The 25,305-nt window shown below is 43.0% G+C and overlaps 1 protein-coding gene across 1 annotated transcript in view; it reads left to right on the top strand.

Moving 5' to 3' along the window:
• Positions 1 to 25,305, top strand: part of CNTN4 (contactin 4) — a 148,031-nt gene that overhangs the window by 104,263 nt on the left and 18,463 nt on the right. Inside the window, exons 10-11 of the mRNA XM_026075016.1 lie at positions 938 to 1,065; positions 25,129 to 25,304. Of these exons, the coding sequence (XP_025930801.1) occupies positions 938 to 1,065; positions 25,129 to 25,304 (304 nt within the window). The remainder of the gene's footprint in view (positions 1 to 937; positions 1,066 to 25,128; position 25,305) is intronic.

Genomic DNA, 25,305 nt, shown 5'->3' with positions numbered 1-25,305 from the left:
CCATATGCTGTTCTGAATCACACACAAACTGGGTAACGGACGCGCCCAATACTTCGCCTCCGCAGGCACAAGAAACTCTTATTTTGGTGCTTCTAGTCAAATACTTGGCCTAAGACTGAAGGGCTTTACTCACAGAGATCAGCATTTCTAGTTTGCCTTCACGTAGAGCAGAGAGAAAGAAAATGCAGTAGAAGACAAAGTTAACTCTGAGAACCAAGAAACCCTTGAATACAGGCCTTGTACGATGCTAAAGTAAGAGGTATGAGAGCAGGGGCGAGGAATCACCCCAGGAATTAACGTGGAGTCGTCACCTGCCTCCCGGCGCCCCGTGGAGGCGCGACGCGGCAGATCGCAGCTCTCCCTGCCGGGAGCGTGCGCGCGCCGAGGGCCCGGGAACGCCGGCGGGTCCCCTTAACCTGCAGGGGCAGCTGCAGATAGGCGCCCTGGGGCGAGTTATACTGCACGCGGAGAGGCGGAGGGCGAGGAGGAGGAACTTGGCACTGTGGTGCCCTTGCCAAAAAGCCGTCAGCCGTCTTGAAAAAAGCAGCAGCGAAACACCTGCTTCGTTGCATCTGCTCCGTAGCGGCTTCTACATTGCTAAGCAGCGAGCGTCTAGGCTTTTAGGCATAGCCTGAGTACCACATGTTGCAAGGGTTGTCCTGGCGAGCACTGAATATCAAAGTACAGATTCACATAAAACCTGCCCAAGCTGCTGGTGTGTAAATTAAAGTTGCCCTCAAGTAAAGACAGAGACAACTCATATAAATGATGCATTCACTATTTATGAACTGCGTCTGAAGAGATTTCTGTCAGCTAAACTCCCTCTGACTGGCAACGGACTGTCTGTTGTTCAAACTGTAAATAATTAATGCAGACTCAAAAGAATTTTATGGTAACTTAAAAAATATATAACGTCTGTGCCTGACTGTCTTCCTAGGATCACTGTGTTGGATGATGGAAGCCTCCGAATTGTCAATGTGACTAAATCAGACGCTGGAAGTTACACCTGTGTAGCAACAAACCACTTTGGGACAGCCAGCAGCACTGGCAGTTTGCTTGTGAAAGGTAATTGCAGTTTTTATTACATATGACTGATACTCCATCTTAATTTCTAAGCGAGTCAGCAGAAGCCACGCACGTGCCTCTGCTTTTTCTTTTGATCCTGATGCGACTGGACCCCATGGGAATTGAAGTGTCTTTCGCAGTCAGGCTCTCTTGTATATCAGGAATTTGCTGAGCCGTACGTGTCAAAGATAACGTCAAGAGCACAGATGTGCTCGTGGTCACACTAAATAATGCTGCTTGCAGCAAGTTAATGCATGTGTTTTCACATGGAAATAAAATTCTACTGCATACAATATGGGAATTGTAATACCGAGTCAAGTCCCTGGGCCGTATCGCTGACGAATTTCTTTCTAGCAGTGGCCAATAGCAGTGCTTGGGAAACGCTTGCCACTGCAGTAGCCAGGTGTGTGCCCAGACTGCAGTTCTGCAAAGGACGTGCTTAAACCTATGGTGTATCTATGGAAAAGTATGTTGCGATTAGTTAGTTGGTATCCTCTATAAATGTTTATCTTAAATAATTCAACTTCATTTATCCTTGTTATTCTTAAATTTCTATAATCCTTTCAAAAATCCTACTAAACTCCTTAATCTGCTTCATCTTGTTGCAAAATAATATGAGGGTTTCACCTTTGCAATGCAATATCATACTTTTCAAAAATATACACAAAATCTGATTTAATTTTGTTAATTCTCGTCCAGAGTTGAGTTTCTGCATTGCAGGAATTCCAAGGAGGTATTTGTGTATATTCAGAATTTCTCTGTCAAAATCTTTTTCAAAAGTAAAAGCTATCATGTTGACAAAGACATTTAAAGTAATAATTTGTTAAACAAACTGAGTGACACTGACAAATGCTTTAAATTAATTTTTGCCCTGCATATGAGTAGTCTTTTGTCTGATGAATTATTATAGTCAATGAGTATATAGATTATTACACTTATAATCTCTCTCCATCTCCTTCTTATTTGGGGAAAAACCTATATTGGATAACAAATCAGGAAAGATTGATTACAAAGCAATAAATCAATCACAAAGCTCTAATGCTGTCAGTTTTAATTCTCCCATGTATTGTCATTGATGGATAGCATTCGGTTAGAGGCTCTCCCTATCAATTATTTCTGTGGTATATAGGGAATACTTTAAAATGTTTCAATAGAAGTTTAAATCTGTGGTTTTTATAGTCGGAGCTCTTGTCAGCAAGTAATGTCAGAATCGAGCACCTGCTGATAAAGCTGGTGAGCCCCATTATTTTTATAAAATACAGGTGACAGTGGTACAGCAGCAGTTTTTTCTCAGAGCAAAATTTATTTTAATATTTGGGAAATGCACATGCAGGACTGTGCATGAAGACAAAACAAACAGACCGGTCATATTGCTATGGCTACGTTCCTTTATGTTTTTCCCCAGCTTATATCAAGTGTGTTGGGGCAGATCCTTGGCTGGTTTAAGTTTGCATAAGCAAAGCAACGAAGCCTCACAAGTTTAGGCCAGCTGAAGGTACGGCTCTGCGACAGGAGTCATCGCTTTGAACACTGGAGAAGGAAGTTAGGAAGAGCGTTGTCGCGTACCCCGTCGCCAAGGGTGTAGCCGCCGGGGTGTAGGGGCTGTGCTGCACTCGCTGTCTGCCGGGGCCGGGGCAAGGCAATCCAGGGCGCAGCCTCTTGGATTCAGGTCTGCAGCACCTCCGCGGTTCAGGGGCTGCTTGCGCCGCCCTAAAAAAGCCAATCGCTAAAAACACATTTCATTTCCTTATTTCATTTCCGTTATTGAAGAGTCACGCTTTGGTAATTCATGGCTTATTCTTTCTTATTAGTAGTACCCCAGGGATAGCCACCAACTTAGAAGACAATAGTTAGTAGCTATTGTACCTGCTTTTTGTGATCACATGGGTTACAAATCAGTCGTCTTTGCGGTAAGGTTATAGAGGATTAGCAAGTACTTTTTTCTCCCTCAGTGCTCAGTTTTAACTCGATTCCATTAGCATTAATGGGAGTGACACATGTGCGTGAAGCAGAGAATAAACTCTTAAGCCCAAGATGTGGATATTAACAGCAAACTGAGAAATGCAATTTCAAAGTCTATCCCATAAAAAGTATAAAAGAGCAGAAACTATTCTGAACTCCAAATGAACTGTGTAAAATACTGTATTTTATACTGAAATGCTTGAGTTTCTCTGCCCTAAGTAAAACACAGAAGACTTTTGATAGAAATATGACTGAACACCTTATTTTAACTCAACTTTGTGATGTACAAAAAGACTAATTTATCAGCTGATGAGTTTTCTGACCTTAAGGTATGCTTATATTCTTTTTTATCTCATCATATGTCATTGAGTAAAAAACTGTGAAGGTCAGAAGATATTTTTCCTAACCTTTCTGTGTTCTTCCATTAACACTGCAGGTTCTCTCTCTCTCTTTTTTTTTTTATTTTTATTTTTTTTCTCTCTCAGAGATGCTGACAGTGTCAAAGACAGCGTAGGCAAGGGGGGGAGGAGGAGGAGAATAGCTGTTACGCCAGAACCAGGGAGCTTAAAATAAATCTCTGGCAAACAACCAGAGAGGGATGAATAAATATTCATATTATGCATGAGTAGACAGCTTAAAAATATGAAATTCTGACGGGTGCCCATAGGGCTGTTTATTAACATGCTGTTGTCAGAAATGTTGAACCTCAGTGGTTTTCCAGACCAGTAAGATTATATTTGGGGTTTGTTCTGTTGGTTAGTTCTAAACAAGAACTTTTCTGGCCTTTGAGACCTAAAATCTTGCAAACTTGCATGTATGGTTTGACCTTTAAATTAAAAAGCAGGATTGAATTTATAAGGATAGTGCAGAATTCAGCAGGCAGTGCTCAGAGCTAGGAAGGACATGGCTTGTATTTACATGAAGTATTTAAATATGAATTTTCCATCTTTTTTTCCCATTTTTACTGTACTTGAGGCTAAATGTTCCAATTCTTCCAACACACAGCAAGACTGTAGACTTTCTTAGCGCCAGCGGTTTTACAGGGCAAATAGGGGAAACAGGCACGCGCTGGACAAGGTGAGTTCATTTGTATTTCACGCACTCGCACAAAGTGGCTGAGGTAGCCGCGGCTCTGAAATACAAAACTAAGGGAAATCTCGGGCTGCGGTAAGGGCAGGAGGGGACGGGGAGGTGAGCTGCCCCGGGGCCGCGCGGCCCCCCGCTCCCTGCCCGGGGCTGGGAGCCTGCCTTTGCTTTGAGCAAAGCTGGGTCCAGTTCACCTGGAGAACCGTTCCAGCACCGATAGCGGCAACGCCTGCGAGCCGAATGCCGTTTCTCCAGCGGGAACAGAGAACAGCAGCCAACGGCGTGAACACGGGCGACAACGGCATGTTGCCACCGTTCCTTCCACAAATTCTTGTCCTGAAACTCACTTCCCAGCAGATGCACTAAATACCTTGATGAATCTGTGGCAAAGTTAGCGAAACACCTTTGACCGCTTCAGCGAGATTTGGTTTTGTGACCGGAGAAAAAAGGCTCATGGGTATTTCGCGCTTGGTGGCGCCCGGCGCAGACCCGTGGGGTTGTTTCTCGAACGTTTGCTTTCCTTTCCTGTGCGCGAGCTGCACATCTCCAGCTCGGGTTGCTCGGCTTGACCGCGGGGCCCACAGTCCCCGTGTCCCGCGGGCAGAGCCGGCGCGTGTCCTCGCAGCGCTCGTCGGCCGCGGGGGCGAGCCGGGCTCCCCGCCGCGGTGATGTGCCCGGGGCAGCGCAGAGTCAAACCCCGCGCGGGACGCAGAGATCCTCTGAGATATCCAAGCATCCCGATCGGCTAGAAGTGGCTTTTCCTAACTTCTACTATCGGTTGCCCGTGGTTGGAGACCAGGGTGATCCAGTCCTTTCCAGTCCTCCGTAGTATAACAGAAACAGCACCTCATGCATGGTGGAAGCTGTGAATTCCTGGTCTTACAGTAAATTACAACAGTTCTGGAAATGCTGTTGCAGCTCTGACAGGGGCAAGTCCTGATGACATTATTTGCCTGTTTCATTATGATGTACCTTTAACATTTTCATACTGCCATTAGCTTGTCTCATATTTACTGTCATGCCAGGGCTCAAAGCAGTAAAAGCGAGAGAGTTTTTATTACGTGTATTCAGACTAGCTGGTATCTATATCATTTTAGCAGAAAAAGAATACAAACATAATGTCAGTAGGTTATTTTTTCCTCACACTTCAATAGACTGATAGTCTTGATTTTGCCCAGCACACTGATCCAAATTATTTTCGATGAAATTGCATATTTTCCATTCCAGGCCTATTCCTTTGTGTGAACATTGAATTGATGTATTACATTTAAAATTGGAAAGATTGATTAAATACTGTAAACTTTGGTCTGTCATCAAATAACTTTTCAGAGATTTCATATGTTGCTACCATTAAACCTGCAGTTTTTGCTATGTTATTGCAGAAGTTTAAGAGTAGCTGGGCTTGTGGTTCGTGGCAGGGCTGCACTGATCCGCATGGAGGCGGGCGTCGTGTTCCAGAAAACAGTGCCGCTGGGATGCAGGGGTCTTCCTGGCATTTCTTGCCATCTGCGATTGTTTTGCTTTCAACATAACTCGATCAATATTTAACCAAGTTCTTCAGGAAATGTATTGTGTTTGCCTAAAATCCATGGGGCTAGAGTAGATTTATACCACCATGAATTGTCTTAGGAGATGAGGAATAACCATTTTTCATCTTCAGAGATTATGAATATTATGCTATCCATAAAGACTTCAAAAGAATTTAGTTCTCCGGTTCTGGAAGTACGCTACGGCAGAGAGACATTGCTTCCTAATGGCTGACCATCTGTCCCTTACCGCGTGTTTCAGAAGCTTTGTTTTGAACGTGGTTGCTAATGCACAGTTCAGGGTTTCTTCAAGTCATTTATGGCTTAATGTTCACATAATACAGTAAGCCGGGATGTGCTAATGAGCGCACATGCAATCAGATAGAAGTGCTTATGCCTCCTTTTGCATTTGTGCCTGATGTTCTTCGGTCGGGCTGCAGCGACTTTGATGCATTCCTGTCAGTCAGCCTCCTTGAAGCCGACCAGCGGCTGCTCCCCACTGTGTGTGCTGGCAAGGTCGGCTCCTCGGGTGGAGGCGGCGAGCGACGAGAGCTGTGTTGCAAAGTCCGGCCTTTAAGGAGAGCTGTGTCCTGTTCTTACTTGTATATAATACTCTTTGCCTCGTTTTGCTGTTGTCGCAGTGCTGCATTAACGTTCGAGAGTTGCATGCGGTTTCGGCCAGGTATGGCAGGGAACGGTGAGAAGTATTTGAAGGGGTTACCTTTGAAGGCCTCATCATAACCCACCATAACTGCGTTACAAGACAAGTTAGTATAATGCCTTCAGAGGCTGATGTCATCTTAAGGGTCCAGACAGGCTTTTAAATTAATCTCATTTGCATGCTTTAATAGTCTGAGGAATATAACCTGGAAAATACAGAGACCAAACTCTTACAGAAGATCATACAGTCCAAATGAGATCCTTGGTGGGTTTTCAGAGAATTGTTTTATTCTTTTGGAAATAATTACATGTTACCACAATTCACGTTTTTTCTTGGCCAGACATAGACAAACTCCACTTGAATCTCCAGAGTGTTATCGTCTGAGTTTTAATACTGCAAAGTCCATACCTAAGCACAGCTGAGTGTTCCTTACAAAATCCCTTCCATCCCTCGGATGGCATACATACCTCTTTATATCTTGGTTTTTATTTAAAAATCATTCATTTCCTTCATCACAGACAATGATTCAACGTAACAGGGCTAGTATTTGCTGACTAAGCTGTTTAGCGTGTGCTTTGGCTTCGATGTCGGTCTTAAATCTGCCTGCTTGACCATGTCGACTACGGAGATCAGCAAATGCTGGGCTTGCCTGCGACAGCTCCAGGCCCCAAACAGCACCATCGCTGACTTCATCAATAAGCAGGGCGGTATTAAATAACCCTTATTTTCTGTTAGTCAAAAATATGAGTAGCTCTTTTGAAATGTATCTACCTATCCCTGCAGAGGTTTTGGATTGATTAACAAGATGTCTGTCCTTTACAGGGCATGCTCTTGAAATGATCTGGCTGCACAAAAACAATGTAGTGCTTTTACTTCACAGTTGTACAGAACGATCGTCTTTCTGCAGGGAGCTTTGCACGTGTATTTTCATGAGTGTCCATTCTTTTTTAAATCAGTGAACACAAGTAACTCTAGCACCATTAATTTTACCAGCTTTGTTTTCAACTGTGACTTGACTACTTCCGAGTAACTGGCTATATCAGTTGCTGGGAGGGATATCACTTTTTCCCCCAGAGGAAGTGTAAGCCTTCCATTAAGATGATTTTTTTACATTAACCAGGGGGAAAAATGCAGCAGATACTTCACTCCGTTGACCCGTTTAAGCACCAGAAACCCTCTCTATAGCTCCTTGAATTTTCCCTTATCGAATATATTCTGCTGCTTTGCTCATAAGGAAAACTGTCCGTTGCAAACGTTCTCCGTACCGTCTGCCCATATGTCATGCTTTTAGTGGTTAGCCATTTTACAGCCCGAATCGCCTCTCTGTCACTCTTTCGAAGGTCTGTCTTGATCCAGCAGTGTTTAAAGTCATGCAAGTTCTTTATTTTTCTTTCCTCACTGTTAGTTCAACTCAATCTAATTTAAATTCATGTTGGTTGTGCCTCAGCTAACCTTAAGGAGGGAACTGGTTAAAGTGACGCTTAGTGTTGAAAGCAAAAAATATAATTAAAAAAGAGGTCGAGTTTAAGGTACTACAGGCATACCTCGTTTAATTGCGCTTCGCTTTATTGCACTTCGCAGGTATTGCGTTTTTTACAAATTGAAGGTTTATGGCAACMCTGCATCGAGCAAGTCTATCGGCACCATTTTTCCAACAGCATGTGCTCACCTCGTGTCTCTGTGTCACATTTTGTACATTGTTTTTTAAATCRTAATGCTATTGCACACTTAATAGACTACAGTATAGTGTAAACTTAACTTTTATATGCACTGGGAAACCAAAAAACTTGTGCGACTCGCTTTATTGCGATATTCGCTTTATGGCAGTAGTCTGGGACCGAACCTGCATGTCTCCAAGGTATGCCTGTAATCCCAGAGCAGCCGTTTGGGGCTGTCCGTATTTTATGGGCTTTTTATAATTATGCTTGATAGCGTACTAGGTGCGTGTTTGGCTGGTATCAGAGCCAACATTTTCTGCAGTTTTCAAAGACTTAGAGCTCTATAAAAGTCAAAAGTTTTATTATTGTTAGAGTTTTTTAAGTAGTGGCTGGACACACTTTTTGTATGTAGTCAAGCTATGAATATTCCTTGTCAGACACACACTGTTCTGCAAATAATTTCAGAGAGAAAAAGTTCATTTTAGCGTGCAAGCTCTTGTTCCTATACGTGAGCAAATCCAGAATCTCTAGATCAGGGTTTTATAAGAAAAAAGGATTAGAGGGAGCGGTAGAGATAAGTAAGTAGTGATTTATTCTTGAGTACTTGTTTTCTCATGTTTATGAAATGAAACTTATTTCTGACTTTGGAAATGCATCTTGACTTCTAACTCACAACCAGTAGCAAACGCTAAATTTTAACAATTGACAATAAAAGCAATAATCTTTGGCTATAAAATTGCAACTGAATATTTTCAGCTCTAATTGGGCTATTTCCAGTGAAACCAATTATTTCTAGGATACAATTAGGGATGTCTTGCTAGGTTTAAGTAAAATTATGGCCCAAAGCCCTGCACGAAAGGCACAGTTGTAGCTGAGAGCCCTGTGCATCCCACTTATCATCCCCTTCCTCCCCTGAGCTCGTACAGCCCCGAAGCTGCCGGCTGCAGTTCAGTGGGTCTCCTTTACTGATCATGGGTGGAAAACCTTCAACTGGAAAATGGTGGTGGCGCTGATATCCCAGCAGAGACYATCTTACCTCCGGGTCCTTGCAGCTTTTAAGTTCATATGGCACTTAAAATACAAGAATTAACCAAGTATTTTAGTGCTTCAGGCATCTTACATGTTTATTTCCAGCTGCAAACCACAATAAATGGTAACTATATCATGCCTATCTAAGATCACCTTCCCCGGTTTTAATAGGGTAACTTATGTTTTTCTTGGGCAAAACAGGATACTCTCGTTTGATTTGTAAGGAAATCACCGTGCTGGTATTTCAGAGCTGGCAGATGCATCTCAGCTCCGTTTGTTATACCTGCATCTGATAAACGTTCAGTTCTTTCAGTTTTCTTTGCCGTAGGGTCATCCGAAAAATGAGGTCAGCCCTGAAGCACCGCAGCGAAGATAACGTAACTGCGTGTCACTTCAGCATGTCCATTTTTCTGACAGTTAATTGAAGCAAAARGGTGGTAATTAAGATTACAGAAGTGGCCAGGCGAGAGCGGAGCGCCGAGATGCGTCCCCGCCGTCCCGCTCCGGCGCCGGAGCCGTCGTGCTGGGGAGCAGCCGGGGCTGCCGTGCCCCGCGCCCGGGACGCTGCCCTTTGCCTTGGGGCTTCTTAAATGCGACAGGTCGGACGTGACAGCCACAGACTGTCATCGCGCCCAAGGAGGTCAGTGACCGCACTTAAAAATGGATCGGGATCGCAGCAAGCGTAAAAAYGAGAAGCGTTCAGCGAGGGACTGGGGCTCAGCCCCGCGCCGGCTGCTTCCCTTGGCGTTTTTAGGGCTAGTTGCAGCCGGTTTGCAGTAAGAGCATGGTTTTAACTCACGGCAGCTAGTGAATGAACCGGCCGTGAGAACCGCCTGCTTCCTATTTGGGAGGGAAAAAAACGAGGTCAGCTTGTAAGGGCAAAAGCAGAAAATGGCAGAGAAACATGCAGGTGAAATAAACTGTAAAATAGCAATAGGCTGCTCTTAGGGCTAGTTGAATGAAGTAGATTAGTTTTTTTCTTGTAAACACTTACTGATCATAACAAATAAAACTTGTAAACATAATACAACTGTTTAGCTTCATTAAATTTGCAGCAGACAATTAATTTTTTCAGGCAATTCAAATGGTCTTCTGTAGTACTGATTCAGTTTAATTGAACATATTACCACAAGCAGACAATCAGAAATATATTGAAGCTATCCATCTGGCTTGCATCGAAAACTTTGTGCATTTCATTTTCTGTGGCTGTCACAGACCTTACTAATTGCCTCATTTCAGCTGCGTTACAATCAGTGTGATTTAGCCATTAATGTGATAAAAGTCTTCCTGGTGAAGAGCTTGATATTAAAAAGCATAGATCTCTAACCTATCTCTCTTGCCAATTTTGGACTTCACACTAGCATTATTAAAGTTATATTTTTAAAAGCAGAAATAAAAATATATTGACTCCCATAGAGTAGCTTCTCCRGGTACTTTGCTTATCAAATTCTGATTTAGAGAGAGGCAGTTGTTTACTCTGGGTGCTGGAAAGTGCAGAAGAGTCTTCTCCTGCCTCCCACCTCACCACCTTCCTTTTTCTCCTCTGCACCCCCCGGCCTCTAGGCAACTCTCAGTCACATTAGTGGTCTAAAACAGGTAATTACACAGATAAATAAGGAAGTCAAGACAAGAGCAAGTGGCTGGTGTTTATAAATGTTTCTATTCGGTGTACAAACATGGAAAAAAGGACTCTCTAAAAGAGTTCAGCCATTATGTCCATACTCCCTTAGAAAGAAAATTAAAGAAACTTGCCTATTTTTCTCTCTCTTAAACCTACAAAGTATTGCAGACCCTACATTATTTGTTTATATTGCACACCTTGCATTATTACCACCCCTCCTGCCATAAAAAGTCTTAGARTAATTCCTCAAAGAGCTCAGGGCCTTCCTTTTAGGAATTTTCTTGCCCTGCCCCAAAAAAGCAAGAGGTTCAGGAGTTCTCATTTAGTATTACCATCAGTAGAGGTTTGGGTTGTTTAGCTCCAATCCATATCCAAGTTCCAATCCATATATCAGTTGAAAAAGGAGATGACCTATAGGTTAAACACAGACTCTCAATGAGACAAAAGCAGGTTAATTAACACTTTTTCATCAACTTGCTTCAATTTAGTTTAACATGATCCATTTCAGAAAGGTTAAAGTATTTTTCAGTTTTTGAATACAAATGAAAGTTCACCATATTTAAAATGAAGAGTAGATCAAGGGCTTCCGAAATATATGTTAATCAGAGTAAATATAATATGTTTGATTATATGTGTGTGTTTACGTATGCAATATTGTATATAAAGCATAAGCAACAAGTTCTTTTGCCCAATGGTTAATTTTGTAACAAAAGAAGACTAGCCAGGGCTTGTTAACTGGAAATTACTGTCAGGCTGGGGACATTTACAAATCCATAAGAAGAGGAATATGTTTGACGTGTTTTCCACCCATTTCCCTAGCTATTAGTTGCAGAGAATTAATTTAGACTTTGGAGAACAGTCACTAAGAGAACTAGGAAAAGCTGAGATGTGTAGGATGAGTCAGAGTCAGATGAGTACAATCCAGTTAATGAGGCAGTAACCCCATGTAGAGCAAGCCAGAAAAGTGGTCGATAAGATTAAGTCCGTTGGAGGTAGCTGAACTGATTGACCTTCCCCGTGTCGGCAGGCTCTGATGGTTAACAGTTTATGCTATTGGCTCAGCACACATATTGGCTACTTAAGAATAAATGAGCCCAATTGCAGTCGGACATACGGGGTCATATTCTCAGTTCCTGCAACTTTGTCTTTCTTAATGGTGTTACCTGAAGTTTCTGGCAGTGGATGATCTGTCTCCTTGAGCTTTTTAAGGTTTCATGAAACTGTTTTGGTTCTTAGAGAGCTAAACATAACAGTCGAGCTGCCGTGGGGTATAAATCCCATATCTCTTCCCTTCTTTGCTCATTTGAGAAGGTATCTCATCATCAAGCTGACTAACATTATGAGTTTGACCTTCCTCTTCATCCCAAAGGAGGACAAGGTTTGTCCTTTTCCAGAGCAGGCAATAGGGTGAACTTCCACACAGGAGCTTCAATGCCCCAATGCCCCAAACCTTGGGTAAAGGAAGGCCAAACTGGGCGAGAAAGCAGCACCGCAGAGGAAGCCATTGTCAGTCCTGGTGTGGAAGATGGGAGCAGGTCTCTCAGAAGCCGCATCTCCCCCTGCATAAGTAATTCAGTCTGTGCACTTATGGAGAGGGGAGAAAAATGATCTAAATATTACCCGCATTGGGAAAATGACTGCCAGTCTCCATTCCTGGTGAAAGATGAAGGGCTCAGTGTGGGAGAATAATGGTAGAAGTGGTAATGACTCTGTTACCCTCAGATCTTTACATCCTTGAAAATAGTGACTAAAACCAGACRGGCCTGAAGGCTATGTTTTTAACATCAAAGATAGAGAGGGAAGTGTTTAGAGAGTACATTTTCGCTAGTAGGAGGAAAAGGCGTAAGAGCGTTGAAAGAAAGTATCTGGGACAGGACTTGGGGAAGTATCAGTCCTTTTGTACATTTTCTCAGAAGCATTTTGGGAAGCAGCTTAGCAGAACCAAACTTTTGAGGTTTTGAATAGTTTGAGTTTTTCCCCTTAGCCTAGCTGGGTTGGTGAGCAGGAGTCCAGTGAGTTGACTCATTTGCCTCAGAGTTGCTGTGTCGGATAACAAGAGCCAGGCAGCACACGGGTAAAGACGAGGCGTGATGATTTTTAACTCAGAGCATTGCTGAATGCTGACGAGGTAGTGTTTGCAATACTAGAGATACCTGGGACCTGATTTCCCCCTCTTGCAATGCAACCTATGTAAGATTATGGGCAATCCCATCAAAATTACTGTGAAGACTAGAGTCTCTTGTCTTAACCCAAAGTCATGATGGCAGAGAGAATTTAATACCAGAGACCCAGGAAGATAGGTTTAAGTACTGAGTCTGGAGGTGTTTCTGTATCACAGTGGTCAAACCAGTTATTTGGGAATATGACAAAATCTTCATGACTCAAAAGCATTTTGCTTCTGAAATAAGAGGAAGTTTTTTGGAAAATGATTTTGCTTTTATTGTATTTGAAGATTTTAACTGTATCATGAAGAACCAATGTTCAAAGTTGTAGGTTTTGTTACTAGGTTTTCTTCTAGCTTGATTGAGAATAYATCTAAATCATAATGTCCATTAAAGTTTATTTAGAAATTCAGCAGTGTTTCACCAGTATGATTTCAGTTCCTTTCCTGTCTTAGTATACAGAAAGAAATGTCTCTAATAATTCAAGCCTGAACTCCATTAGTTCCGATAACTAAATTGTTTGGTATATCGTTACCAAAACGTCTTAGCAAAGTTATTTGTGGGTTGGTTATTGTTCTTTTTTTTTTTTTAAGGCTTGTTTTGTTGATTCTGTTCTTACTGTCACTTGATCTTTTTGGACCTTTTCAGTCTTGCTCGTGGTTGCATAGAAGTCTCAACAGGGTTTTAAGTTAGTTTATGTTAAATAAGAATATKTACTGTGTACAGTGGTGTAAGAAGGCAAAGCACTTTATAATGAAAGTCTGTTAGCTGCACTTTATGGGCTGGGTAAGTAAGACAGCAGAGAATTTCAATGACTTGCTCAAAGCCAGGCAGAAAGGGAGGAGAACTGAATTTTATTCATTTTTACTTTGCAYTCCTGCTGCCTTTCACTCTACAGAGTAGACTTGCTCTAGAATATCCTTTTTCCCCTCTGTTGCTAATCTAATTCTCTTTGCGGTATAATTCTGTTAAGTTTAATTGTTCACATTTGGTTGTGATTCAAGCTCTAAAAATTCAAACTAGTATTTAATCGAATGGCTCACATGCTGTGCGTGCCCCTAGAAGGAGCCATTTCCAAGTGTGCAATTTTGGATATGCTCCCTCTATGAATAGTCACAAAAGGGAGCTGAACGCACTCCTCCTTTTTGGCTTGTCTTTTCCCCATCGCCTGCCTCCGTTCTTTGAGCACTTGCAAATTCCAGAGGATTGCGGCCGAGTTGGTGTAAGTCCTATTGTGCTTTCTTAAGTTGATTTAAACTTGCAGGTACTCTTTGGCAATGTATAATTTCCACAAGTTGGGCTGAACAGGCTTAAACTTTTCTATTTGAAATAATATTTTATTTAGATAGTCACTTCAATTATGCTTTAAAGTATTTTTAAATAGAAGAAAATTGGATCTGACCTTTAACTGAAATAATTTTTTCTAACTGCTCGATTTATTAAAAAGTTTGACTTTTTTGTTTGAGGTTGACCTTCAGGCTGGCAAGATTTTTTTGATACTGCAAGAAAATAAAAAATGAGTTATTTTCATAGCTGATTGCCCTACCGGCCTGTTGGAAGCAGGCAAGAGTAGCCACAAATTATGTCATGTCGAGTCCTGGCCAATGTATAAAAACTTCTTAGTTATGTCTTGTTGTCTGGCTGTCGTTTCCCGAGCCACTAGAGCAGTGCCTGGGTTTCTTTTTAGTGTAGAGTGTAAATAGCTTGGGAGTTTTAGATTTTTCTTTTGTGCGGTAGACTCATTTCTCCATGGGAGCTATTTGCAAACACTTCTACTAATTATATTCTAATTATAAAATAGTAGGAGCAGATGCTGCTTTAGAGGAACACTTTGGTTGAAGGCATTCGTGGGATTGATAGGACAACTCAACCAGCAGATCAGCCATTGCAATAACAGCGGGCTGGCGACACTCCGCGTCGAAAATCGGGGTGCTCATTTTTCCTAATGACAAATAGCCATGGGTTCCGGTGCGAAACTGCGTCGTTCATGGTTTTTTTCTATAGTTTTGTGTTCTAGCAGAGATTCAAGCTGTTTAATAAACAAGTATATTTGGTAATTATTAAAATTAGTGAATCCAAAAAGCCCACATTCTGTCAGGAAATATTTCAAAAATTTTTTGAGAGGTCTGCCAGGAGGTGGAGAGGAGAAGGGCCAAAAGGAATCAGGCATCAGATATGGCATAGATTAGAAAAATGAAATCAGTCTTGACTGCTTATTTGAGTTCAACAGCAGAGACCCGCTGAACTTAAGGATTCAGGCAGTTGTGTGCATAAGCTTAACTTGGGAATCCTCCCTGGTGCTTTTTTTGTTTAAAAACGAGCACATATTCAGTAGTTCCCAGTGCTCTGCCTCCGTAACTGAGAAAGTCACAGTCAGGAAATAGGTGAAAATGATTTAGCAAGGACAAAACTCTCTCTTGTTCTTCAGTGGATGCAAGGTTTTTCCCCATCCAAGCAGGATAATCCCTCAGGAAACACTGACAGTACTGAATTAGCAATAGGTATATTCAGTGTATGTGCGGGACTTTCAGTGTGACTCTTAGTTTTGATAACTGGCTCTTCATCTAAGTATTGGCTTTTGTAGAAGGCCCTCCAGTCACCACCAGCAGGACAGGGCCTTCGGGGCCAGACCGTGAAGCAGTCAGAAGTTTGCAGAACATGCAAAAAATCGTGACATGTTCTAAATTTTTGTTTTTAATTGCAGCCAGGTTCTTTAGCCTCCTAGCCCTGAAATGTAATCTTAGATCCAGTGCTTTTTTTCTTCTGTAGCAAATTGAGATTCTCTGGGGAAAACAGAGCCAACCTTCCCCCTGCAAAACTGAAAGCAAAACTGAGTGCGGTCAGCTTTGACTGTTGATCAGATGAAAGAACAGGCAAGTGCTTCCCTTTGGCTACTTGGCAGCCGCGCGGTGCTCCAGCGACTCGCTCTAGTCCCCTGGGTACTCGGGAAGCTGAACGTGTCTTGGGCTGTTTGATAAATCCCTTTGCTTATCCAAGGCATTCATGATGGCTGCAGGACTTGATATGAATGACATTAAGGATGGCTACGCCCTGGATCATTCGCTGGGAAGCTGGAAACTCCAGTGCGTGATTTTCATGGTATTCTGTGCGTTTCAGGCAGGGGCATCAGCTCTTAATGACTCTTAATTTGGTATTTATTTTTGTATGTCCACTAATTCCTAATGCCTTGCCTGATGAGGAGGGTGTAAATAATAGACATATACAATTCTGATAGGAAAGATCTAGAAATGCATCCTCTACCCTAAARGTGCAGACTGTGCCAGTTACTTTATAATTTCCAAGTTTGAATGCCTGCATATCTTTCTGTTGCTGCTCTGTTTCTTTTTGAACATTTAAACCAACATTCTCTTTATTTACAGTCATTACCATTCAAAACATATTTAAAAACACCGTAAGTCAACAGTCTCAGCAGGCTGAACTGTTCAGAGCGGCGAAATGCTTTTGTCCACCGCGTGAGTGGGCTGTACGAGGCGCTGCACGGCGTTGCATTTGCACAATTACCCATGGCTGGGGTTACAAGGACAGCTGTGATTGATCCTTGAGTGACTTGTAATTTATCAGAGATTAGATATGATTTCTCCTGTATCTGATTAACCTTCTCTGTAARATGGTCATCATTTTTGTAATGGCAGTAGATTATTCCATACTTGAAAAGATGGATATCAGCTAGTTTCAATCAATAGCCCACAAAAGGTGACACCTTGAATTCACCGGGTTATCTATAAAGTGTGTCACAAATGGTTTGGTCATTTGTCAAATATACCGATTTCATTTAAGGCACCTCTGAAGTGAAGTGTCTTTTATTTTAGTGTGAAATACAGAGAGATAGAGAAGGTATGTTTGGGTTTTTTAGTGTAATCAGACGCTATTGCATGCTGCTTTAAAGAGCAAGTGCAAATAATTTCTATGAGTGACCGATGCGATTGCCATTTCCGTACCCCATTATATATGATTTTCTGTGTCACAATTGTATGGAGAGAGCTTGATTTGATAAGATTGCATTGCACTGGGTAAAATGGAGGTTGAAATGAAGTATTGTGCCCTTTTGTTATGTAAGGAACACTCTTTGTACTCTCTGTGGAGTGGATATATTTTCATGTGTTTTGTCTTTGAATTTGCTATAATGGCACATCCCTCCCCAGTATCCTTTGATGCAATTCTATTCTTAATGTGTTTTCAGATTTAAATTAACCTTCATTTATTATTCAGCCACACAAAGAATGCGTATTTCGGTATGCAGAAATGCAATCCGTTGATTGACTGCCTAGTCCCTTTCTGAGAGGTGGGAGGCATTAATTCCTGGGAGGGAGACTCTTACATCAAGTTTAGACAGTTTTCAATCTGTGGGAAGCTCTTTTTCACTGTCAGTTTAAGAAATATGTTAATAACTTGTACCTCGACTGCAGCTCAGCACTGAATGAAGCTGAGAAGGAAACTGCCATTCTTAAAAGTGAATCTTAGGCAACCGGATGGACAAGTTACTTAGGAAGGCAGTCACAAAGAACAGCATTTAAACTCTTCCTCTAAAAAAAACTTTGCCCACGTTGAGACAAAATAGATACTTCCTAAGAGAAGGCAGCTCAAGAGACATCCTGAAGCACCTGTCTAAAAATAATTACGTGCACCCCGTACCACTGTAGTTCTGATATGGTGAGATTTCAGCCAAGTAAATTGCAAGATAAGGATCCTCTTTCAGGAAAGCAATTTTAGCACGTCTTAAATGCCCAGCTAAACCGAGTGTATTGCTGAATCAGAATCTCCGCTCTTCCAAGAAAGGTCAAATCYTCTACCCCTCCGTTCCTTAATCCCTATTAAATACCTGGCCATATGTCACTGCCTTAGTTGCCAAAAATCACTGCTGCCTATGGTAAAGATCTAGACCACTATCTGCATGTATTTCTAAAATCACAGAAGTGACTTCAAGTCCTAAGCCTAAATTCGCTTTTCTAAACTGATAGGTGTCCCCTTCACTTTCCSTGAGATTGAGTCTTGCTAGGCACAGTACAAACGAAAGGATACTGAGTGCTGCAGCACTGTCTTTTAGGAACAGTGCCTTAGAAATCAGTCACCTGTTTTGTGAGAGCACGTGTATAATAGCTGACCATATGGAAGAGTATGTTGGCATAAGAAAGACCACGAGCCTGTTCCTGAAAGCCTGTAGGTGAATTGCCACAGCTCTTTCCTGTGATGCTGTATCGCAGGGTATGTTTTACCACTTGACTTTGCTTTGGCCTTTCCCCATTTCTTTTTCGTATTAATTTTGGCCATGCCCCATGAAGTGCTCAGACAATCTATTAAGATAGCTGTAGTTTGCTATGCTAATTCATACCATGTGTTAGTTTAGTTACTCACCAGTTATTAATCTTTTCGGTTCAGGGTCATGTTTTCCTGTCTTCAGCATTTTCCATAGCGTCTGATGATGTCCAGAACGCTGAGAGCTCCCAAAAGTTTGATAGCTAGTCATCAAGTCTCGGGTGGTTTTGACTTTAGGGTCTTGGGTAAATGTTTCATTTGCAAATAAAATGGGAAGAAACACTGACACGCGTTWGAGCAGTCGTGTATTGGGCTGGATGATTTTGATTCTTCAGTTGCTCATTGAAAACGGATGATGCTAGCTCCAAGATTGATTTTTATTATCTCCAGTCATCTCGTCCTGAAAGAGCTTTCATAATTTTGAGGCCAGAAGATATGATTATGTCTAGCTAGTCTGCTCTCCTGCGAAGCAGCTATACAATTTCCAGTGATTGCTGTGCTGCGTCTGGTAACATGTGGTTAGCCTGGAATATACCCACTGAAAAGACATTGAGCCTTGATTTAAAGTCTCCAAATAACGGAGCTGTTAGCACAGRTCTAGGTACAGTGTTAATATCTCTCCTTACTGAAACTGTACATTACTGAAGCTTTCCATAGCCACCCTGCTATTTATTGGCCCTGTTTCGGGCCTCGTGTGTTGCTTCGGAGCAGTGTCCGCATGCGGTGAGTCRGGAAACACCGGGAGTGTGGTTTTAGATGAACTGCTCGTAAAATATCTCTTTGCCAAAGCCAAGCGTTTTCTTTGCTCACTTTTCTCCTTCATTCCACTGTCCTTTCTAAGTGGACATACCCTCAACATCATATTGTTGTACTTCTTTTAAAAAGTCCAGACAATCTTTTGTTTAAAGCAAACCTTAAACATTATGCTGTCCGACCGTGGCGCGGTAGCAAGATGCTAGATGTCTGCATGTCCTTTGTAACGCCTGAGAGGTAGTTTGGTGTCTGCGGCGCCGCTGAATTGCTGTTGAAATGTTGGCCACATTCTCTCTTCGCTCCCCGGAAATCTGTTAGCTTTATAAAGCAACAGATTTTTCGTATGTGATATTAAAAGCTAACGTGACTGCAGAGAAATGGTCCCAAATGATTCAGATTTATAGGTGAGTCTTCTTGAAGCAAGATACATGTGATAGAGAAATTGGAAAATTTTGAATCTCTGCAAAAAAAGACACAATTTGCCTTGAAATTAATATAATACTGTAAGATATGGCAAATGAGGATGCTGTTCTGTGATGCATTTATTAACTGCTTTGATAAAAAACAAAATGAAAACCGTAAAGATGCTTGTATTCAAAAAAANAAATTTTGAATCTCTGCAAAAAAAGACACAATTTGCCTTGAAATTAATATAATACTGTAAGATATGGCAAATGAGGATGCTGTTCTGTGATGCATATAGTAAATGCCTTGACAACAATCAACTCGAAAACCCTAAAGATGCTTGTATTCAAAAAAAAAAAAAAAAAGTCCCAAGTACCTGAGTTCAAGAAAATCTGTTTCAAATTCTTGTAAATGAAACTTTTTATGCAGATAAGTAAAATGTACGGGGATCTCTAACACAGTAATACTAATGGCTTTTAAAACAACTCAGTCATTAGAAGGTTAATCAAACTTGCAACTACTGCTTGTATCCCTAGATCGCCTTAAGGAAGATCAAAAATTATACAGGGGCCTCTGCGCGACCTGGGGACCGGCAGCGCTGCGCCCRTTCGGCTGGCGCTGGGTGCAGCCCCTGGTGCTTGGCATTGCTTTCCTCTGTCTTAGCCGCTCGTTTGAAGCATCTGGTAATTGAGCATCAACTCTTGCACTTGAGCATTCATGCTTGAACCTGAAATTACCTTGTCATCCGCGCTGGCTTTCATTAAACAGCTAACAGATGCCCTGGCCTGCTCCTATCCCAGGGCGCGATGCGGAGCGTCGGAGCCTCGTATGCCGATGTGGCTTTGCTCTATGTGCTCTCCTCTTGTCCAGCTAGGAATAAATGTCCTCTTTACTGCGCCCAGCGGCGGCCGCTCTGGCCGCTACGTGTCTGACGTGGCCTTTGAGTACGGTACTCGGGATGCTAATCTCTCTCGTGTGCTTGAGGAAAACGTGCATATCCCTCAGCAAAAACAAACTCCACTTTTTCCATTTAAAGAACCAGAGCATGTTTCTTCTGTCCATAAGCAGCTGTTGCAGGTCTTTACTAGCTGATTTGTGTCCATTTGCACATATTTTCCCCTCCAAAGCCATGAACATTTACCAAACACTTTGCCTTTTTAGGCAAAAGAGTAGAGGGGAGAGGAACATATGCTGCAGACCTGCAATGGAGACTCTTCCACAGAATTTCCATTAGCTTCTATTAACCAAAATTGGCAGCATGAAAGYGCAAACAAATCCTGGATAGAGTGAAATGGACAGGTGGGGAAAAAAAGGGCAGGAATAAGCCTTTGCAAAGTCTTGCAAAGCCAAATTTTCCCTGCAAGAGTCCTGTTCTCAAAGCACCGTTAAGTTTGGGGGGGAGTTTTGATTTCTTCAGCTTTTAAACCCTGGATAAATTTCTCAAAATGCTGAGTGTTTCCTTCTCTCATTTTTCCTTGACCTCCTCCTCTGTGCCAGGATAGGTGTCTAAATACCCATTTAGGTATTAGGCACACGGGTTTCAGAAACCAGCATTTGAAATATTGACATTATTTCTTTTTCGGATCAGTCTTGGAGATGCTCAAGTCCATTGATTTGAGGCCGACAACAGGGGCTGTATCTCTGAAGCATGTTGCAGTTCAATCTTTTGTTATTGTAAAATACACTATATACCTGCTCTGTCCCGGGCTGGCCCGGCATAGCTCGTTTGCTAAGCACTTTGATATCCTTGAATGAAAGGCGCTGCAGTTATTAATATCGCTGCCTCCCTTCCCTCCGGGATTGGAGCACACAGCCTCCACAGCTGAGTCAAAGAGGAAATAAGTGTATTTGGAAATGGGATGCCAAGTAGCCATGTAATGCAAAGAGACCTGCCTCCCTCTAGATARAAAAAACCCTCGGTTCAGTTGCAGTCTGTTGGTCATGGGCACCACGTATGTGGTGTCGCTTCTTGCTCTGCTCCGGTCGCCGTGTATCATTCAAGAGATATCCACGTGTCGTGGGCTGACTTGTTTGTCRGAAAAATGCATCCATCTCCGAGTGTCAGGCTCTGATTTATTTTATGTCACCTGTGTCGTGCCACTGCAGATTGTGTCCCACTGTGTCATGTACTCTCGATCAATATGACACAGCACAGCCCTGCGTGAGCCGCAGCCAGCAAATACTACAACGCAAAGCTGTTTATTCTAAACAAATAAGCCCTCCTAATGGACACCTAATCGATACGGAATCAGGGTGGGATGGTTTCCTTTCACACCGGCTAATTGTTACCCTCGATCGCATCCGCCGAGCGTGCAGCRTGCTGCTTTGCGACTGGGAACGCGTCCCCGCTTCCCGGGGCTGCTCCAGCCGCGGGTCGTCCCCCGCTGTCGCTCTGCCCAGCCCCGCACCGCTTTGGCAGCGGGCTGCGAGCCAAGCTGCCGGCCAGGCTGCCGTGCCGAAACACGGTACCGAAAGCTGGAAAAGCGCCGTTTCCTTCGCACAGCCGTCCTGAAAATGCTGGCGCGAAGGGGAGGATAAGAAGGAGRTTTCGCGTTTCGCCGAGCCTTCAGTGACACCTACAGACAGAAGCGCTCGCCGGTGCGCGGCAGCACCGACGGGGCGAGGACCCTGCTGCGGAGCGAAGCCGGCCGGGGCCACGAAACCCCTCGCCGTCCGTCGCACCTGCGGGGCACGCGCTTGGTAGCCTCCCGCGTACGGGGCGCTGCTTTCCCTCGCTGTTGCCTTCTCAGAACTGCAAAGTAGACGGTTTTACCACTGGATCGCGGGGGGCTTTTTGCCCGCCTGCCCGTTGGCACGCAGTAGCCCCGTGTTTCTCCCGTGCAGGCTCTGCGGCGGTGCCGTATCTGTCAGCCGAGGTTGCCCCTCTTGCCTAGCGAATGGACAACAAATAAACGAGGCGCTAGCTCAGAAAAAGAGGATCTTTGATTTTTTGTTTCTAACTTGGATGCTAACCAGCACAGTTTTGGTATCATTGAAGCACTCACTATAATTTAAAAGGTGCCTGGTGTTACAGATTTTGAAAATGCAAATCTAATAATTCTGATTACCACTTGGCTGCGTATCACCAAGGTGTGCCTTCACTCGGCTGCCCTCAATTGGCTTCTTAATAACGTTTTCCATTTGCTGCTCTGCTAGGGTTATTAAGTAGGGGTTTTTTGATTTTGTTTTTTAGCTTTTTCCAGTCCTTGAAAAGAGACTGGTAAGCATTGTCCTTGGGGTGATTTGTAAAGCGCATTGCAGGGGGCTCGCACCCGCGCTAAGCATAGCTGGGGTCAGCGCCTTCGCCACGTGTCGTCCGTCATCAGGCTGCATCAGCCGTTCCCGTAAAGCTGGTGCGTTCGCACGTGAGATTGCTCTGCTTCTTGACGTGACCGGGTGGAAAGCCGGGGCCTGGTTTCCAGAGGCGCTGGGCACTCGCCGTTCCCACGACTTCTGCACTAAGCAGCTCGGGAAAGGCGGTCTCTAACCACCGACCGCCTCCCATTCTGCACGTGTGTATAAATTGTGCGTGTTTCAGCAGCAAGAACCCTGCTTTACCCTTCCCGCTATGGTGCTGCCTTCTCTCCGAGTGCAGGAAGGGGCAGGGAGGTGAGGATTAGCTACTGCACAATGCAGCTGCTAACAGCTGTTAAGGGCCAAAGCCTACCCGGCGCTTCGTGGGCTCCTGCAGGAGTGCCCCGGGCTTCATGGGGGACCCTCACTTCAGCTCACAGTCCTGTCCTTCCTAAACGTTTCATAGGGGCTTTGAACAGCACGGAGGATAGTGGAAATGCTGAAAGGACTTTCAGAAGGTGCTTCCGTGCCTGAGTCCCCACCGAAGGTGGGACGGGCCCATAGGAAGGCTTGGGCTGTGGATGCTCCGGGTCTTCATGAGCTAAGCGATAGCAGTGCCAAATAACTGTGAAATCCTGATACATTCGTCGTATAAAAAGAAGTCCAGATAATAATTCAACAAGCATTATTTTAGCAACTTGCATTTATACTGCTTTTCATCTGAGAAACTTTAAATGCTTAAAATAACTTGTATTAATTAGTTAAGCCTCATAACACCTACTGCGGTCACAATAAGAATTACTCTGTTTTGTTAGAAGTGAAACTAAAATACAGATGAATTAAATTTGCCCAAGGTAACACAGTCAAGTCCCTGAGGACTTGAGCTGAAGCCTATTGAAGTCAGTGATGAAATCTTTTCTGCTACCTTCTGTAGACTTCTGATAAGGTCTTTGAAAATCCAGGAGTAGCTTCGCATCCCCTGAACTTCCGTGAATAGTTTTGCCCGGTGCATATCTTTTTTCCTGTATTTTTATTATTTTAGCAGGAAATTAAGCAGTCGGCCAATAGTCCCTCGCTGAAGTAGTTAAGATTTCAGTTTCATATACTAGAGAATGAATAATGCCCGTAGTATTTTACTATGACAGCTATGTGGAATGGACTTTCAGAATAAGCAAAAATATCTATCTGTATATGATTTTCAGACTTTTGGGCTCATTGTTAAGCAATATTTTGTCTCCTTTTCATTTCCTCTGAGGCCCTGGAGAAAAAATCACTGCATTTTTGTCAACAGAAATGAAAGACAAATGTTAACTTGAGAGGCAAAGGGAATTCATGGGCCCAGATGAGGAGCTGAAGTCTGCATAATGTGTCATGGCTCATCTTTCTATGCCACCATCTTGTTCGTACTGATATGAAAAATAGGCAATTAAATCAGTGGTAACGGATCCACATGAACTCCAGCTGTGAATACGGGATTAGTCCCAAAACCCAAGGTGGAGCTGATATATCCTCCTGCCCATATTTTTTAGCAGATGGACTCTTCTACATCACAAATGGCCTCAGCCTTTGGGYCTTGCTTTCCTCTGTAAATGTTGTGTTTTGGGCAGTAACCTTTCTGATCTTCCATCTAGTTCACCTTCCCAAAACCCTTCCTGAGCTGTTGTTCACCAGGCCAGCAACTTCTCGTTTAAGACCACAGAGAGCCTGAAAGTGAGGCAGTCAGAGCCGCTAACGGAGCAAACCGRCTGTGCCCGTGGCACGGACAGAGTAGCTACACCTGGAGCCACCTCCCGGCCCAAAGCCCTGCCGTCAGGTATTAGTACAGTACCTGGTTTTTTGGGGCACGGCTTCGGTTTGCCTGTTGCGAAAGATTCGGTTGGTACCACTCATTTATGTTTATTGTTTGTGTGGGCCCTCCTCACACAACAGAAAAACACCCAGGTTTTACTTAAAAAATGTAAAACCGTCCATCAGATGAGAGAAGAAACCGGCGTATTAAACAGGGTTTTCAATAAACATAGCCAGAATTTGGCTTCTGTTAGTTTGCTCTTTCACTGTCCAGACACAAGCAGGTATCATTCATGTCTTCCATATACCCTCCTTCATTCCAGTTTTGGATATTTTACATTGAGAGTGTTTTGTCAGGGCAGTGTTTAATTTAGGAACAACAAAAAGGGTTTTTGATAACCCTGGTGAATCAAGTATGACTGTGAAACAAATCCTTGGAGGGAAGAGATTCCAGTAAAATTAGCTCTGGTCTCCAAGCTCTTTCAAAATTTTTAACCAAGCCTTTCAGATCTGATTCATTCTTTTCTGGCCTTTTCTTTTCTCCCTGCTCATCTAGATTGTGACTGGAAGAGGATCATAGAAGGTTTGTTAAAGGTGTTTCAATCTGATTGAAAGTGAAAGGTATCGGAGTAAAATCAAAGATGTGATAATTCAGTTGTTGCATTAAGGATCTTCCTAACTCTAAGTGACAATCTCAGCTAAACCTTTTACATTTTTAAAGTTCTGATAACAATGCTGCATTTGTGGTAGATTGCTTGGGACCATTTTCAGCTCTGGGATATCTCTTCGTTCTCAATAAGACAGAATTTGTTCTTATTTTTTCTGTTCTCTTTGTTGTTTGCAGATCCAACACGGGTTATGGTGTCACCTTTCAGCATGGATGTCACTGTTGGAGAAAGTATTGTCTTGCCTTGTCAGGTATCTCATGATCACTCGCTAGATCTTATGTTTACTTGGTCATTTAATGGACACCTGATAGACTTTGAAAAAGATGGGGATCACTTTGAAAGAGTTGGAGGGG

The sequence above is a fragment of the Apteryx rowi genome, unplaced genomic scaffold (genome assembly GCF_003343035.1).
Source record: "Apteryx rowi isolate R43461 unplaced genomic scaffold, aptRow1 scaffold_4, whole genome shotgun sequence".
Lineage (NCBI taxonomy): Eukaryota > Metazoa > Chordata > Aves > Apterygiformes > Apterygidae > Apteryx > Apteryx rowi.
Note: the sequence above shows the minus strand (reverse complement) of the source record. Positions and strands in the feature narration are given on the sequence as shown.